The following is an 18,025-nucleotide window of genomic DNA, read 5'->3' as shown; positions in this document are numbered from 1 at the left end:
TAAGATTAACCAAAATGTGCTTGATTTGCCTAGTAATGTTAATTTAAGATTAGTTTAAATGTGCTCATTTTACCTAAGAAGGAATTTTTCTTGCAGTTGAAAACCAGTAATATTCCACTCTGTTACACAGCAGGAGTGGCAATTGATTTTAAAATGCTTTGTACTGAAAGCTAGATTTCATTTTTCTTATTCTTGTTAGAAAAGGAATTTCCTTATATTTTCCCTGGAAATTTTAGGAAAGAGATATTGGTCCTTTTATTAGGAAACTGTTGTAAACATAAATACATATTTATCCCTTTTACAGAATTTCAAGTTGTTTTTTAACAGGCTAATTAGGTAAAAAGAATCTTCTGTAGAGATGGCTTGTATGTGCCTGAGTCAGTCTTTGTACTTCAAATGTTTTGCCTTATAATACCTGTGGTTTCACTTCTTGTGGTATGTTTACCGGAACTATCTAAATATTTTCCCCCTCAGACTTGAAATTACCATTAAAAACTCTAGTAGCAGATTGGATTTTATGGCAGAATTTGCCATTTTGTGTAATATGAAAATATTTATCAAATCTGTCATTTGTTGAAATATTCTTTGATATTAGGGAATTAGTAAATTAGACTGTCATTTTAATATTTACCTAGATATTTAGGTTTTCTTTGGGAGTACATTGTTTAAAAAATTTTGATTAGAAAAGGAACAAGGAAAGTGAGAAGGCCTAAGTTTCAGAAATGTTTAAAGGTTGTCATTTAGATTAAGGATACATACTTTTTATCTGAGGATATATATGAGATCAGTATTCATACAGAGGAACAGAGCCAAATGATCGGAAAAGTATGTAGGAAATGATTTTTAGCAAATGTCTTTAATTTCCTCTGATATCTTCCTAGCACTTTTATACAAGTGGATATAGTTATTAAAGCAACATTTTATTTACTCTTTTGAAGACAGCCTCTTTTTACTAAATTCTTATCCCACAAAATTGAGAAAGAGAAGTCGATTATATATATTACTATGTAGAACTTGTGTAGATTATTCAGTTTCAATTAAATTAATAATTTAAACACTAAAAATCTTATAATTACCTAGTTTTTTGAGTGCTGACTCTTAAATGTACATATTCTTAAAATTATAGGCCTAAAGTCTTAATTACAGTTTCTTAATATTAGATTTGACACGAATTGGGATATTCTTTTATTAATGTTTCATTGACCTAGACCCCCCCTTTTTTTTTTGTTCTTCATGTTTTAGGTACTTAGCTAGATCTTGTAAAGTTTTTATTGTTTAATACTAAATATAATTATATAAGATACCAGATAAAGTAAGTGGATGTTCCTGAATATATCATTTTTGTTATAAAATTATGATGTCAGTGTAAGTTAGGCAAATAATTTTGTCATGTTTTGTTATTTTGGTAAATTGATGTAAATTAGTGTGAATATAATTTCTGTTATTGGCATAGACCTTTCACATATTTGAGGCCCACATTAGCATGTGTTAGTGTTTAATGATACTGAACATATTGGAACTTAAAGAGAACTACTATTCAAACCATCTTGACAAAAGATCTAATAGAAGCCCAAATGTAATGATTGTTATTAGTTCTGTGTTGGACCATGTTCAGAAAAGTAGATAACCTTCTCCATACTTTCCTATTCCAAAATAGGTGAAGGTGTTGTCAAAATGTTTTAGAACTGACTTTGGTTTTCATAGGTCTTGGAACTTATTAGAAATCTAGAATATATTTCAAAATAATTTATGCAATCTTAAACAGCTGGGTAAGAAGGATCTAAGTCTGCCTTGTTCAGTATAGTAACCAGTAGCCACAAATGGTATTTAACTTAATTAAAATAAAATTTAAAATTACGTTTCTCAATTATACTGTTCACATTTCAAGTGTTCAGTAGTCATGTGATTAATAGCTACTGTATTGTACAGCATAGATACATAACATTTCTGTCATCACAGAAACCTCTGTTGTACAGTACTCATATAAAGCATTCTTCTCATTTTCTGTGGAAGGATATCTCAATTAGGTTGTATAGCTATTCTCACATACTAAAGAAAATTCCCATCTCTTCATCATTTTGGACCTTAAAAAATATCAGCCACCACACAGGCTGTGGATCTATTTTTTTTAAGTATGGATAGTCACTTTAACTCTGTCTTATCACTGAATGAAACTAGATAAAAAAGACAAACTATCTTCTTTAGCAAAAACCTCTGCTTCTTTGCATTTTTTCTCAATATCAGAAAGTCATTACGCCTCCCTGCCTCACAGCAATGTTTCCACTATTAATTACAGCAAAGACATACTGAAATCAGGAGCACAGTCCACAGCTTCAGCCTCTAGAGCTCTGAATTTGGGGTTATCCATATGACTAAACTGAATCATCAGAGCCGGAAAAAAGGGATCTGTCTATGCCAGTTTGACTCAAATTAGTTGTATGAACTAAAACATATCAAGGATAATTGTGTAATCACTGCAAATAGTAACTGTAAAGATTCATCCCTAAAGTATGCTATCCCTTTTTAAAAGTTGCTTTAGTGAGTATGATGAAGACATTCAAGATATTATTAATGTGGGTTTGTTCCTTTCAACAGACTTAATAATGAAAGGGAGGTATCTGTTAGATTTTCAATTCTATTCTTTCAGGTTAGAACTGTTTATTCACCCCATATTCAGAATTTCTCTTAGCGCCATTCTTAGAGGGGAAACCAGTGCTTGGGAAATGAGTTAGTCCCATGAGAGCTACTGTGAGCTTGGCATTCTGAAAAGGAGGTTAGAACTCTAAAGAAAATGTCTACCACATTTTAATAGAACATCTTAAATTACTTAATTTTACCCTTTTTCTATTCTCTTTAAAACAGTATGACTCCTGGTAGATTTTAATAATCTTAAAGCATACCTATTCCTTTCTCTTAATTTTACGATTGATTGTCATGGTACAAAATCATCCTTCGGATTTAAACCAATGATTAGATCATTAACTAGGGGGAAAAAACTGGCATCTATGTTCAGGTGATCAGATGACATATGCAGTCTGGTTTTAATTTGTAGCCAGTACTGATTGTAACTAAGAGAGACTTGCTCTTTTTGTGGAATTGGGTGACTGTTTCCCTACATCTGGAATTAATAAAGTCTTTGAGACCACATCAGTTGTGTTTTGCCGCAAGAAGTCTTTGATCTGAAAAATCGAGACTGGCACAACTGCTGCTTCATAACATTGCATCTGTGTTTTTGCAAGCTATAGTTAAGATACCAAAAGTAAAGTTATTTAGCCTGTGTTAGAAATGCTTTCAAAACCTCTTTGAAAGTCACATTTCAAAACATTCTTACGATAAAAATTTTGAACTTGTGTTAGTACAAAAATAATATAGTAGAAGTTTTTTTTGACATTTTCATTTATAAGGTCTGTTCTTTAAAAGTCCATTGTTTTCAAAGTCTGTTTAAAAGGACTAGCATTCAAAACAAACTTTACCTCTAAAATGTGCCATTTTCTCCATACAACTTCAAATTTTTTGAATAAGGGAAGGCAAGTCCCCTTCTCTGCTTTGTGTGGTTTATCTTAGTTTTCTTGCTTTCCATGATGGCCATCAATAAACCATTATCTGATCAGCATATTTTTTTTATTTAACAGCAATTTGTAAATCAGTAAAGTTCATTCTTTTACTTCCTTTTGTAATGGTAACCGTTTTCAAAATTTAAAAGTGTATGAGTACATTAATTTGTGAAATACAGTGAATTGAATGGGAATAAGGATAAAGAAATACAAATTGACAAATTTCATAGAAATTTAAACTGATAAATTATGTGCTTTGTGTGAAATAACCTACCAGAATTGGAGCTTTTTCATAATATCAAGTATGAGATTCTTATATACTGTTTCAGTCTATAACCTGGATAGAATTAGATTATTTTATATTTCATACTTATATATCAAGGATGATGTGTATAGTAAGTGCACATTTGTGATAAAAAGCCTATGTTCGGGTGCTATCTTCTAAATTTGATTCTCTTTGTATTTTCTGCCTAGGTCTCTGGATTAATTCTGTTTTTTTGTTGTTCGTGGTTTTAGCTTAGGTTGAAGAAATGTATATAGAAAGGGGACAAATCACTTCTAGCTAGGGCTAAGTTTAGAAGATGAAACTTGATTAAACAAAAATAGTCCAGAGTTTCTTTCCTGAAAACTTTATCTGCCTATCAGCCTGTACAATACGTTGCAGACACATTTGGATATACTCAATTATTTTATTTCAACACAATAATTTGTGAAATAGCTTTAAACCAGAAAAGTATGTTTAGTATGTATAATGACCCAACTATTTTATCTGCCATATTCCTCAAACTAGAGGATGCTTCTAGATAATTCTTAAGAATATACTGTATTTTGTCCGAGACATCTCAGGTACCGTAAATGTGTCTTTTTATCTCTGGGATGTGAAAAGTAGGAAACAAACCTGAATGGCAATCCATTAAGAAAAAAATCACCTGTGATAGTATTATCAGGACTAGCAAGAGGAGTAAAAATTGACTTTGCAACCTTTTATTTAGGATAAGCTGTATATACAGCTAGGCTCATGTCAGACAAAAACTGTAAGGAACAGCATTTGAGTATTGAACAGGTAATATTTAGCAACATCACTGCTCCTGTTAGAATGAAAGATGATACGATTGGCTAGTACTTACTGCCTGCATACTTTGTACAAAGCACTGTACTAAACATTTTATATATAATCTCATCTGATCTGATCTCATCAGTCTCCTCATGCAGGTTGTGTTAACACCATTTTACAAAAGAGGGAATTGAGTTTTGCGAAAGTTAGGGTAATTTGCAAGGGGTCTTTACAATTAATACCTCCAAGAAAGAGTAAATTAATATAATTGTCAGTTTATGTAAATAAAAAATTGGGATCCCATTTTAATCTTGGTGTGCTTCCTTAACTCTTTTTCTATTAGTGTATAGAAGTATATGCTTGAGGTAAAATATCAAATTATGTAGAAGAACATAAAAGTCCTCCTTCCCAATTCAAAGTCCAAAGATGTAGCCGTTGTTAGGTTTCTTGTGTGTAATTCTAGAAGTTTTCTATGCTTATGTAAACAAATACATGATTTTTAAAATACATGCTTCCATAATTTTAATGTTAGTCTCTTTCAATCAACACTTAAAATTTTTATTTTGTTGAATTTAATGGATGTATCATTTCAAACTAAAACAAAATAAATAGTTTCTTTCACACACTGCTCACAATAGCTTACCTTTCCCTTCTTCCTGACTCCTGGTTTACCTTTATAGACTGTATATCACTTTAAATATTATTTGTTTTCCACCTTTGTTTCAGTAGTTATGAGACTATTGTAATAGATCACATTTTGATCATCAAGGTTATTTGGCTGCCCATTTAGTTTTCCAGAGAAATGCATATGTTAGCCATTTGCTAATTCAAAATGTTTCTAGTTTGCTTATCTAAAGCAAGGGTTTATCAAAGGAAATTAATACTGCTGTAACAAATTAAATGAGATTTTTTTAAAGCTTTGCCAGATTTGAAAGTGTACTTGAAATGTTTTTTTAATTTATTTGCTAACTCTACCAAGTTAAGGAAGTTCCTGAACAATTGTTTGATGCCTTTGATAGTTACTTTTTAATTGTAACAAAGATACCAATATTTAATCAGTCTCATTTTGATTTTATTTGTTGAATCTTCTAACTGAAAACAATGAATTTTATGAACCCAAATTTTATTTCATGCTGTATTCAAAGAACATTTGTTTGGTCCATCAGATTTTGAATCATGAGCCTATGTGAGGTTTGTGTTTGGTAAGCCAAGTTAACACTTATTCAGTCACTTGGTGTAACTGCCGTACCAAGATGCATTGCAGAGATATTTGGAATAGTATTTTTCTGTAATAACCAGCTCAAAAAAAAACGCGGATGGTATTTAAGTTTGATATTATTTGGATTTAGGCAGTATTCTTTTAATTTGTGGTAGCCCTTCATAAAAATTTGATAGGCCTTTGTAAGCCCCTTATAGCATATAGAACTCATGTTACATAAGTAATATGATAGTCATTTACATTTTAATTAAATTTACTGTTTAATTTTAAGGTATATGCACCATCCCCAAATTCAGATGATTTCAACCGTGAATCTCCTAGTTATCCATCTCCTAAGCCACCAACCAGTATGTTTGCTAGCACTTTCTTTATGCAAGGTAAGTACTACCAAACAGTTGCCAAATACTACTGCAGTCATCTGTGTATCAGCCAGTATTTTAAAGTATTAAGAAAGAGAATACCTATAGAGGAATTCAGGCCTATTTAGGTAATTTTTTTGGCCAAAGTAAATTAAAATTTAGCTTTATAATTTTCCAGTGCTGTTTATTGCTGACTGCAATTTAATTGAATTATCTGGCAAACCTTTGGAGTACTGGTCCAGTAATAATTGAATTTATAAGGCCTTAAGTTAAAAAAAAAGAATAGAACTGTTCTTGTTCATTTTAGAATTTAAATGTATGAAAGCTGTCAACTCTAATTTCTTATTTAATTTATGGATTCATATCATACCTAGAATTACAAATACAAAAAAAGGGTGACTATCACAGAACAGAGTAAGACTTGTCAAGAGAAAAAGTGTTGCAGTTTTTTAAATTCATGTCTAGCAAATCATTTTTATTTGGTTTCCTGTGGTTTTGGACTATGGGAAGCAAATATAAGGGAGCAATAAATTATTACATAAATGATTCCTTGACTTTATATTGTTGAGTAAAGTCATTGCTGACACATTTCATTTGAAAGCTAACTATGATATGGTAATTATCAATTACTTAGTTTTATTATTAGAGAAACTTTTTAATTCCATGATTTCAAGGTGTTTGGTATAATGCACATTGCATGTTACGGATTTATAACTTTCTATTTATTTATAAGTATACCATTTAACTAAAAATAAATCTAGCCTATCCCCAAATTTGGAATTTTTATTAATCTTTCTTGATAAGAATTTAGATCTTCTGAAGATTTTTATAATGGCCTGCCTATTACAGCTTAAAATACTTTTTTCTAACTAAAACGTTTATTTCTTCCTTTTAAATAATAATTTTACTGTTTAGAGGGAAGAAAACTGGGTAGAAGACTAGGTTGGAAAAGGGAGGAAAAATATCTGGAGGGTACCCCTTGAATTTTTGTAAGCATCATCGAAATACAAGAAAAAATTTAGCTAAGGAAAATTTTATATTTCTCTTTTTGTCTTAGATGGGACCCACAATTCTTCTGACCTTTGGAGTTCATCAAATGGGATGAGCCAGCCTGGTTTTGGTGGAATTCTGGGGACCTCCACTTCCCACATGTCTCAAAGTAGTTATGGCAGCCTTCATTCACATGACCGCTTGGTAGGCTATAACACATGAATAGGGTACAGCAACACTGTCCTCACTTTTGTTTCATTTTGGATTACAAGTGTAAAATCTGATTCTGCCAAAACTTCTGAAATTTGAAGTACTTCAAGGCTTACTGCATTTACCATGCCTTTTAAAAAAGTAAATGATAATAGTAGCGCTCTTTAGCTGCTAACTTGTAAATGCTCTTTTTGACCTGTTTTCATAGTTGTCCATTATATGTACATATTATTCAGAAAATATATTTAATAGATCATATCTGTTTCCCCTCCTTATCTAGAGTTATCCTCCACACTCAGTTTCACCAACAGACATAAACACGAGTCTTCCACCAATGTCCAGCTTTCATCGCAGCAGTACCAGCAGTTCACCTTATGTTGCTGCCTCACACACTCCTCCCATCAATGGATCAGATAGCATTCTAGGTGAGCTTTTTGAGTTGACAAAACTTCCTAAAATCTAGTTTTGGGATTTTCAGTGACACCCCCATATCTTTGTGTGTGTGTGTGTGTGTGTGTGTGTGTGTGTGTGTGTGTGTGTGTGTATTTGGGGTTTTGTTTTGTTTTTTTGAGACAGAGTCTTTGTCAGTGGTCTAGAATGCAGTGGTACAATCATGGTTTACTGCAGCCTCAACCTCCAAGGTTGAGGTGATCCTCATTCCTCCGCCTCCCCAGTAGCTGGGACTACAGGCATGTACCACCATACTCAACTAATTTTTTTTTTTACTTTTTGTTGAGACAGGGTCTCATTATGTGGCCAGGGGTGTTCTCAAACTCCTGGCCTCAAGTGATCCTTCCACCTCAGCCTCCCAAAATGCTGGCATTATAGACATGACCCACCACATACATGTGGCCCCTGTTTTTTTCTTGCTTCCTTCCTTCCTTCCCTCCCTCCCTCCCTCCTTCCTTCCCTTCTTCCTTCCTTCTCTCCCTCCTTCCCTCCCTCCCTCCCTCCCTCCTTCCCTTCTTCCTTCCTTTCTTTCTTCCTTCCCTCCTTCCCTCCCTCTTGCCCTCTCTCCTTCCTTCCTTCCCTCCTTTTTCTTTCTCTCTCTCTTTTCTTTCTTTTTCTTTCTCTCTTTCTCTCTCTTTCTGCTGTCTGTCTTTGTCTCTCTCAGCTCTCTCACTCTGTGGCTGCAACCTCCACCTCCAGGCTCAGGCCATCCCCCAACTTCAGCTTCCCAGGTAGCTGGGACTACAGGCACACATCACCATGCCTGGCTGATTTTCCATTTTTAGCAGAGATGGGGATTTCTCCATGTTTCTCAGGCTAGCCTTGAACTCCTAGACTCCTGTGATCCACCTGCCTCAGCCTCCTGAAGAGCTGGGATTACAGGCATGAGCCGTCACACCTGGTTTGGCCCCCTCTTTCAATATATTTTTTGTGTTGAATTTAAAAATGAAAGGCAGGAAGACAAGAAGCTTTTTTATTTTCATCAATATGGAGACTGGTAAGAAACTCATTTTTAGTTTATTATTAGTAAGTACAACACATGCAGAGTATTTCCTAGTTTATTGTAACAGATATGAGATGACAATAGAGAATACCCTTAAAATAATGGCAGAGTGCTAAAATAGCATTCTTGCTGCTAACATTCTTAATTTGTTTCTCTATAAAATATCTAGGAACCAGAGGGAATGCTGCTGGAAGCTCACAGACAGGTGATGCACTTGGAAAGGCGTTGGCATCTGTGAGTATTGATTTTGCACATTCTGCTGAATGAATTTTACACTGCTGAATACAGTGATTAGATTTTGTAGGTGATAAGTGTCTAAAGGGTATAGATGTAACAAGATTAATTTCATTACACATTTAAGAGTTATTCTCTTTTTGTATTGATGCTTGTCCTTAAATGCTGTGCATATGGTACAGCAAATGCTGATAAGAGGAAAAAGAAGCCATCTAAAGCACAAACTGCTAAGATTAATCATTAAATCTGTTTCTTCTAAATACATACTTAGTAAGTGACCCATTAAAATAAGTCAAGTGGAACCACAAAAGATAACTCAGTATTCTGATCCAGAGGATGAAATGCCTTTATGAGAAGGTTTTCCAAGATCAGAATCATTTTATGTACTGTATGGTTTTTTTTTTTTTTAAAGTCACTTTCACCTGATTTACTCAGGGGGTAGGAAATGAGAGCCCTCTTTCCAAAAAAGCTACATTCATTGAAGAATTCATGCTAAAATGAATAAAACTGATTTGAAGGAATCTGATAGTATTTTGTTGAGCAACTAGTTTACATACATCACATCAGGGCATTAATATCAAAGCAATGATTATGTTTTAGTATCTGATTCTTAAGACGTTAAGATTAAAAACTCTTCTTTGGGAATGCTAAAGCTAGAAGGGAGAGCATTTATCAGTAAATCTGTAAAATTTTTGTAACGATTTCAAATCTAATTATTAAAAAGAAGCACTTGTGCTTTGCACTTCCTAAAATTTTACTTTAGATGATTTTTTTTTCTTTTTTTCTAAGCACTATGCTTAGAATTCCCACAGAATTGTCTTTTATTTTTTCTGAAGTGCAATTAACTGTCATATACATTTGTTGCCATTCATGGAGAATGTAGAACACTTTAAGGCCTGAGTGGTAGGAAGCAACTGTTGAACATTTAAGGAGATAAACCTCTTTGTATATTGTTTAAGTAAATAAACTTTTCTCTACAGCTGAGTACTAGCTTTTTAGAAAATGAAGCCAAGTCACACTCATCTGCTACATAGTAGAGTCCCACACAAAATGGAGCTCAGTGAATGTTTGTTGAATTCCGTCTTGGATCATATAATGATAATAGTAATGATAATAACAAAACCCACACAATTTATCAGCTATAATTTGAGTGCTTACTAGGTACTAGGCTCTATCCTAAGCGTTTACATGCCCTGTTTCATATAATCCTCAAGAAAGCCCTGTAAGGTTGGCATTGTTATCCCCACATTACAGATGAGGAACTAAGGTTTAAAAGGTTAAGTAACTTGAGCTCAGAAAGATTAAGCAGCTTGCCCTAGGGGGATCATGAGCTAGCATGGATAAAGCCCATATACATTAGAACCCTGATGAGACCAGCTTCAGACCCTGTTCTAAACACTGTTCCATACATGCAGAAACTGCAGTGCTAATGGTAACTGTCTTACTGGGTATTAGTGAGAATGAAAGAAAAATGCCTCACCCTTTTCTGGACTTACTGCCCCCTGATGAAAATGACCTATATAGGAAGAAAATTTTATTCTATATGAAATCTGAGAATTCCCCAGGCAATTTTATTCTGTATTTAATCTGAGAAGTCAATATGGCAATCTGATTAACTTGCCATATTCCTTCTCCTGATTCTGGAAAAATCCAGTAACAGATATTTCACATGTAAGAAGACAAATAACATTTGAACTTTCAGTGCTAGGTAATTTTTAAAAATGTAACCTTGATTTTGGGGACTCTTTTCTTAAAGGTCATTTGTTTATTTTATTAAAGAAAAATTTCTATCAGGGAACCTTGGCATATAGGCAAGGCAAGAATTTGTGATGTTCTCTGTGGCCCTTCTAGCTCATTTTGTTGGCCCTTCATTCACACCCTTGAGTATCTTCCCATAATATGAACAGCATACTAGCCAACTCAAAATGGCATTTGGAGAATACTGAAATTCACTGTGAATGGAATCCAGTGAAGAAATGTTTAATATAGTTAGTGGGTGGGCTTTGGTTGTCATGGAAACTCAGCTCTGTCATCCTGTGTTGTTACTACGCAGGAGCAGCCAGGTCATTCCATAAATCATTTCTGTCATAGCTGACGGTGATGTATTCCATCTGCTCCATCACTGCATGCCATAGTCTGCACATTTCAAATCCTTCCCTTCAATGCATCTGCTTTCCCACTTCCTAGCCAGACACCTCCCCAAATACATTCTTTTTCTAACTTTCCTTACAGACTCAGATTCACTTTAATATGTTTAGTGCACTTAAAATGTACTGAAAAAGAAAAACATTACATTATCTGGGGATAGGAAGGATTAGAAGAGATGAGGAGAAGGAACTTAATGAGGATTACGTTTGAGTCTGACATGCGTATCAGAATTTTATGTCAGGTATTGTAGATCTTTTGAAATGGTGACTATGACTATTTTAAAATTTTAAGTTCTTTAGAATGTGACTTTTTAATATAGTATCTAGTTTTAGATGGGGAAACACTATGCTATTGTCATTAAAAAATAATTCTGTTTCCCCAATTGTCTGTTATACGTCTTATAAGATCTTTCATGTTGAGCAACATCAGAGAGTACAACCTTTGTTCTTCAGTTTAGGTATTAAAGAGCACACGGAATACTGTGTGATTAAACATGTAAGGCCAGATAATGCATTTGCAAAGGTTCCTTTATTTTAGGTTTAAGCCTGGATAATTGTGGTCTTAATCTCAGGATAGCAAGAAAGAGAATTGTACATGAGAGTATTTACACAAAGTTCCCAAAGCCCTGTGGATTATGCATTAGTTTAGATAAAAAAAAAAAAAAAAACTAGGGTAGATGGAAAGGAAAATCTGGGTATTCGTGCCATTTCTAATGTGTTTCCCTGAACATTTGCCAGACAATAACCCTTTAAGATTGTGCCCGTGGAGAGTTATATAGAGGAAGAAACATCTGGTTTATTTCAGTGCCTAATACCATATCAAAACACTTGGTCTTTAATTTAGAGGAGATCAAACAAGAAGACTGTTTAACTTTGTTGATTATATCAGACTTCTTTGTGATAATTTATGTTTTGATTTCTACCTCAGAGCAAGGGAAAAAGTGAGAGAGAGAGAGAGTGTATGTGTGTGTCTATGTGTGTTTTAATCTGGATCGTTAAATGGTCAGTAGTCTTTAACAAAAGAAAAGAAAATTCAGGGAAGTTGATGTTTAAAAGTAATTCATGAAATAACTTTCTTTGTTCCTTAGACTCAATAACATTAGCATAATAAAGATTAACTGAAATGTGCACTGTAGTGTTTAAAAAATTGGGCTCACAGTTCTGGAGTTGGGCTGGGGAGCACTCCATTGTTTCTTTTTTGTCTGAAGCCCTTTTCATTAGCCTCTGGCTTATTGGCACCCTGCTGATTGGAATAGACCATGACTGATAGGAGGAGGAGTCTCATTTGTTGGAGTAAAATGAGGCATATTACCGTTTAAGCCTGGCAGAAGGTATTGGGAGTTATTCATTATTGGTCATTTAACAGTATGCGAACCATGGACTGCATGCAGAATGAGTTCTTACTTTGTTTAGGCTCTAGACTCTAAATCACGCCTATCCTCATTTTTTTAAGTGACTGACTTTTTTCTTCTTTTTATTTTTACCTTCAAACATTAGTGTTTGAGTTCTTTTAAGGCCAGGAAGTAGGAAAAGAAATATATTCCTGATTTAGAATACTCTGCCAAAGAAAGCCTGTGTTTAGAACTTAAAGTAGCACAATTTCTGTAAAATAAATATGATTTGTTTGTGATTTGGTAATAAAATAAAAACTCAGAGATAAAGCTTAGTGAAATGACCTGTGATCCAAAAGGCTGTGTTATCATACTTTTCAAATGTTGTGTTGTTCCTCCTCTCCCACCATACACATTCTTTTTATGAAAGTAAAAGTAAATTTAAAAAAAAAAAAAAAGTCCTGTAACTTGCAGGGCTATCTGTAAATTTAGGAGAAGTAATGATAACAGTTCTTTCTGTCATCACTTTAATTGGCAAAGTAGAACCAGTGAATGTGATGGATGAGTGGAAAAAGTGGCTTTTATTATACAAATGGAGAAGCTGCTTTTGGAAAAAATACCAGAAATGATACATTTTTATACTTGATATGTTTTTGGTGCTGCTTCTGTTTACACAGTGATTTTTTTCTTTTAAGTTTACACCAATTTTACATAAAGAATTGGGGCATTTCACTAAGTCATTTAAAGATAGTGCTCTTATATGACGCTAAATTGTAACCTCTTCCTTCCTTGATATAAAGGAGCTTTCACCAGTTGTTGACATGGTTAGGGATTGGTTTAACTCTTAAGGACAGAGTTTTCAGGGAAAATTCAGATTGGTAGTCCATTTCTGCCCTCCAAAGCCTATACCTATCACCTAACAGTGTGATATGGACAGCTTAGTACATCAACACTAATTCCCAGAAATAGTGAATCCTTGCCATATGATTATTCTCAAAGTTTATGCCATAAAACTGATTTGAAATTGCATCATATTTATAACAAGCTCTTTTGCCTTTGGTATTCCTGTTACTGACCCACATTGCATAAATACCAAGATAAATACTACCATTTATTGAGTCCTGCTTTTTTTTTTTTTTTTTTTTTTTTTTTTTTTGAAGTAGGCTATTCCGTCTTTCTCAAATGTTACCCAGGCTGGAGTGCAATGGCGTGATCTCGGCTCACCGCAACCTCCGCCTCCTGGGTTCAGGCAATTCTCCTGCCTCAGCCTCCTGAGTAGCTGGGATTACAGGCACATGCCACCATGCCCAGCTAATTTTTTCTATTTTTAGTAGAGATGGGGTTTCACCATGTTGACCAGGATGGTCTTGATCTGTTGACCTCGTGATCCACCCGCCTCGGCCTCCCAAAGTGCTGGGATTACAGGTTGAGCCACCGCGCCCGGCTGAGTCCTGCTTTTTATCAGTTAGTATTATAGCAAATTTTAGTTGTAGTCTAATCACTCAATTTAAAAATATATATACTGGGCACCTTGTACAAGATACTGGCATGCAATAATGGATTCCATGTTGACCAGTACACATTTTCTGCCTTTAAATTGCTTATAGTCAAGGAGAGAAGACAGATATACAGATAATGATAGCATAGAACAGTGTGAAGTAAAAGACCCAAAGAGAAGTTCGATTATTTTCTAAAAGTATAAGGAAGGTGAAAATGTGTAAATGGGGAAGTGACATTGGAACTGAGCTTTGATATGTAGAATTCCATCTTGGGGGGGCTAAGCAACAAGCATTGTGAAAGGAGGACAAGCTGTGTTTAGAAAATGAAAAAAATATTTTGTTTGGATACTAGGGTATGTAGAAGATTATAAGGGCCAGGCACCACCGTGCCTGTAATTCCAGCATTTTGGGAGGCTGAGGTGGGCAGATCACCTGAGGTCAGGAGTTGGAGACCAGCCGGACCAACATGGAGAAACCCCATCTCTACTAAAAATACAAATTAGCTGGGCATGGTGGCACATGCCTGTAATCTCAGCTACTTGGGAGGCTGAGGCAGGAGAATCGCTTGAACCCAGGAAGCAGAGGTTGCAGTTAGCCAAGATTGTGCCATTGCACTCCAGCCTGGGCAACAGGAGTCAAACTCCATCTCAAAAAAGGAAAAAAAAAAAAATACAAAAATGAGCTGGGTGTGGTGGCACACACCTGTAATCCCAGCTACTTGGGAGGCTGAGGCAGTTGAATCGCCTGAACCGGGGAGATGGAGGTTGCAGTGAGCTGAGATCTCGATACTGCACTCCAGCCTGGGCAACAGAGCAAGACTCCGTCTCAAAAAAAAGAAAAAGTTTTTGAGGAGAGTAGTTCAGGGAATTATATATAGAATGGAAAGAGAGAGGAGTAACTAGAAATGTAAACCTTAAGTAGTCCAGCCACATGTTTAAGTAAAGATTTAAAGTGGTGTCATGGCAGTGGTTATGACATTTGCCTGTCCCAGAAGCATTAGAGAATTGTGGGTATTGGTGTCTGCAGAGGGAAGGGTAGAGTGGCAGAGGAAAAGAAGAGAGAGTAGTTATGGTGACTATAAGTATGGTGCTACAAACCAAAGCAGAAGAGACAGAAGACTAGAAATGGGAAGGATGGGTACCTTCGGGTGGTGATAATAAAATTTGGGTTTGGATATACTGAGCTTGAGATGAAAAAAAGGGTATGTCCAGATAGAAAAATCTAGCATCCAATGCGGCAGAAGAGATATTAATGTAACAGTCATTCATCTGGATGCGATAGTTGATATTTGACGAGGAATACTATTACCAAGAGATAAAGCACAGGTAAATGAAGGAAAACTGAGACTAGAACTCTGGGTAAACCTATATTAAGGGAAATGGAAGAGTAAAATAGAGATGGACCCTAGGGACCTTATCGAATGCAAGGACTGAAAAGTATCACTTAAATGAAAATTCCTAGCAAGGATTATGCTATTCATTCTTAACAACAACTGTATATCTATATCCTGAACCCTAACCATTTATCTGCACTGTTGTGGAGTCCGAAGCTACATTAATCAAAGTCCTTGTTCTTCTGGGGCTTACATTTTGCTAGGAGAAAGGATAAGAAACAGGTAACAAGTGAACAAATTTAGATAATTAGAAATACAGTGTAAGCACTATGAAGAATACAAAAACAGGAGGATGTGACAGAAAATGCTGTTTCATGAATTGGGCTAGTTCATAATAATCACAGCTTTGCGTAGAACTGAATATTTCTCACTCATCCATCCACCATCAATGTTACCAAACTTTCCCTCCCTTACCAGTATTGTAGTCAAGACACATTTCATAAAAATGAGTATCAGTTGCTCATAAACGATGTAATTATTTGAATTGTGAACATAAGAAATGGTAATTTATGGTGATGAAGAGTTAATGTTGAGGGCTAGGTGCATTGGTTCACACCTGTAATCTCAGCACTTTGGGAGGCCAGAGCAGGCAGATCGCTTGAGCCTCAGAGTTCAAGACCAGCCTGGGCAACATAGTGGAACCCCATCTCTATAAAAAAATACAAAAATGTTGGGTGTGGTGGTGAGGGCTTGTAGTCCCAGCTTCTTGGGAAGTCCAGGTAGGAGGATGGCTTGAGCCCAGGAAGTTGAGGATGCAGTGAGCAGTGATTGCACCACTGCACTCCAGTCTGGGTGACAAAGCAAGATCTGTCTCAAAAGAAAAAAGAAAGGAAAAGGTACCTTGAAACATGTTTTTGTTGAAGTTTTGTGGCCTTCCTTACGTGGTTGAAATAAATCAATGTATGTGTGGAAAGCCACTAAGAACAAAAATGTACCTTTCTAAGCTAATTTTCCCATATGTCCTATGAATGTTTGAAAAGGTAATAACTTTAACAACTTAAATACCAGTATTGATTTTTTGGGGGCAATGGGATGGAGTCTCACTCTGTTACCCAGGCTGGAGTGCAGTGGCTTGATCTCAGCACACTGCAACCTCCGCCTCCTGGGTTCAAGCGATTCTCCTGCCTTAGACCCTATACGTAGCTGGGATTACAGGCGTGCACCACCACAGCTAGTTTTTGTGTTTTTAGTAGAGATGGATTTCACCTTGTTGGCCAGGCTGGTCTCAAACTTCTGACCTTAGGTGATCCACTTGCCTTAGACACCCAAAGTGCTGGGATTACAGGTGTGAGCCACTGTGCCCAGTCTAATATTGATGTTACACTACCTCTTTGTTACTATATCCTCCCAAATTGTTTTGAACTCTTTTCCATAGCTTTACTTTTCCAAAATAGCTTTCTGAATGGAATATACAGAGTCCGGATCCTGACAGTTTGAGATAGTTCATGTTTAAAGGCATTTACAATTATAATTCACTAACATTATACAAATTGGCATATTTTATTTGAAGTTGATGTATCCATTTGTAGTCAAAGGAAGGTAAACTTTGGGCTGCTTACAATTTGAAAGCTTGTTACCGTTGTAAAAAATGTAATTTGACCTGGTGTGGCCAGATTTCATTTTTTTTTTTTTCCTGAGATGGAGTCTCACTCTGTTGCCCAGGCTGGAGTGCAGTGGTATGATCTCGGCTCACTGCAACCTCTGGGTCCCAGGTTCAAGTGATTCTCCCACCTCAGCATCCCCAGTAGCTGGGACTACAGGTGCGCGCCACCACGCCTGGCTAATTTTTGTATTTTTAGTGGAGATGAGGTTTTGCCATGTTGGCCATGCTGGTCTCAAACTCCTGACCTCGTGATTCACCGGCCTCGGCCTCCCAAAGTGCTGGGATTACAGGCATGAGCCACCGTGCCTGGCCTCAGATGACTTTTTACACTCACAAGTGGTTTTCCTTTTTAAAATATTTGGCCACAGTGTATCCACATAAGTTGCTTTGTCTGCCCTAAGTTAAGTGCTAAGATAGAAAATGATTTATTATGCCTATTAAAAGAATTGGATTGTCCAGGAAGAAGAGACCTTTAGGGACGGGCCCTTGATGCCTGGATTAAGGGAACTTTTAAAGTGTTTAATGTTGTTACCAGATGCCATGGCTTAGGCTGGTAATTCCAGCACTTTGGGAGGCCAAGGCGGGTGGATCACCTGAGGTCAGGAGTTCAAGACCAACCTGGCCAAGGTACCAAAAACCCATCTCTACTAAAATTTAAAAAGTTACTGAGTGTGGCCGGGCGCGGTGGCTCAAGCCTGTAATCCCAGCACTTTGGGAGGCCGAGGCGGGTGGATCATGAGGTCAAGAGATCGAGACCATCCTGGTCAACATGGTGAAACCCCGTCTCTACTAAAAATACAAAAAATTAGCTGGGCATGGTGGTGCGTGCCTGTAATCCCAGCTACTCAGGAGGCTGAGGCAGGAGAATTGCCTGAACCCAGGAGGCGGAGGTTGCGGTGAGCCAAGATCGCGCCATTGCACTCTAGCCTGGGTAACATGAGTGAAACTCCGTCTCAAAAAAAAAAAAAAAAAAAAGTTA

At 36.0% G+C, this 18,025-nt stretch overlaps 1 protein-coding gene and 1 long non-coding RNA gene across 13 annotated transcripts in view; both read left to right on the top strand.

The window, feature by feature from the left end:
* The window catches only part of TCF12 (transcription factor 12), a 370,182-nt gene that overhangs the window by 305,699 nt on the left and 46,458 nt on the right, over positions 1-18,025 (top strand). For 10 of the 12 annotated variants that reach the window (XM_032297781.1, XM_032297780.1, XM_032297779.1 and 7 more), the window contains 4 exons: positions 6,099-6,204; positions 7,244-7,380; positions 7,667-7,811; positions 9,009-9,073. In XM_032297781.1, the coding sequence (XP_032153672.1) occupies positions 6,099-6,204; positions 7,244-7,380; positions 7,667-7,811; positions 9,009-9,073 (453 nt within the window). The remainder of the gene's footprint in view (positions 1-6,098; positions 6,205-7,243; positions 7,381-7,666; positions 7,812-9,008; positions 9,074-18,025) is intronic. The other 2 variants (XM_032297787.1, XM_032297788.1) reach the window with 1 other exon arrangement.
* The window catches only part of LOC116564546, a 9,231-nt gene continuing 1,494 nt past the window's right edge, over positions 10,289-18,025 (top strand). Inside the window, exons 1-2 of the long non-coding RNA XR_004274959.1 lie at positions 10,289-10,300; positions 12,497-12,498. This is a non-coding gene — a long non-coding RNA (uncharacterized LOC116564546). The remainder of the gene's footprint in view (positions 10,301-12,496; positions 12,499-18,025) is intronic.

Source organism: Sapajus apella, unplaced genomic scaffold (assembly GCF_009761245.1).
Source record: "Sapajus apella isolate SASKATOON/1434 unplaced genomic scaffold, GSC_monkey_1.0 scaffold37, whole genome shotgun sequence".
Taxonomy (NCBI): domain Eukaryota; kingdom Metazoa; phylum Chordata; class Mammalia; order Primates; family Cebidae; genus Sapajus; species Sapajus apella.
The sequence above is the reverse complement of the archived record's forward strand: the minus strand, read 5'-3'. Positions and strand labels throughout refer to the sequence as shown.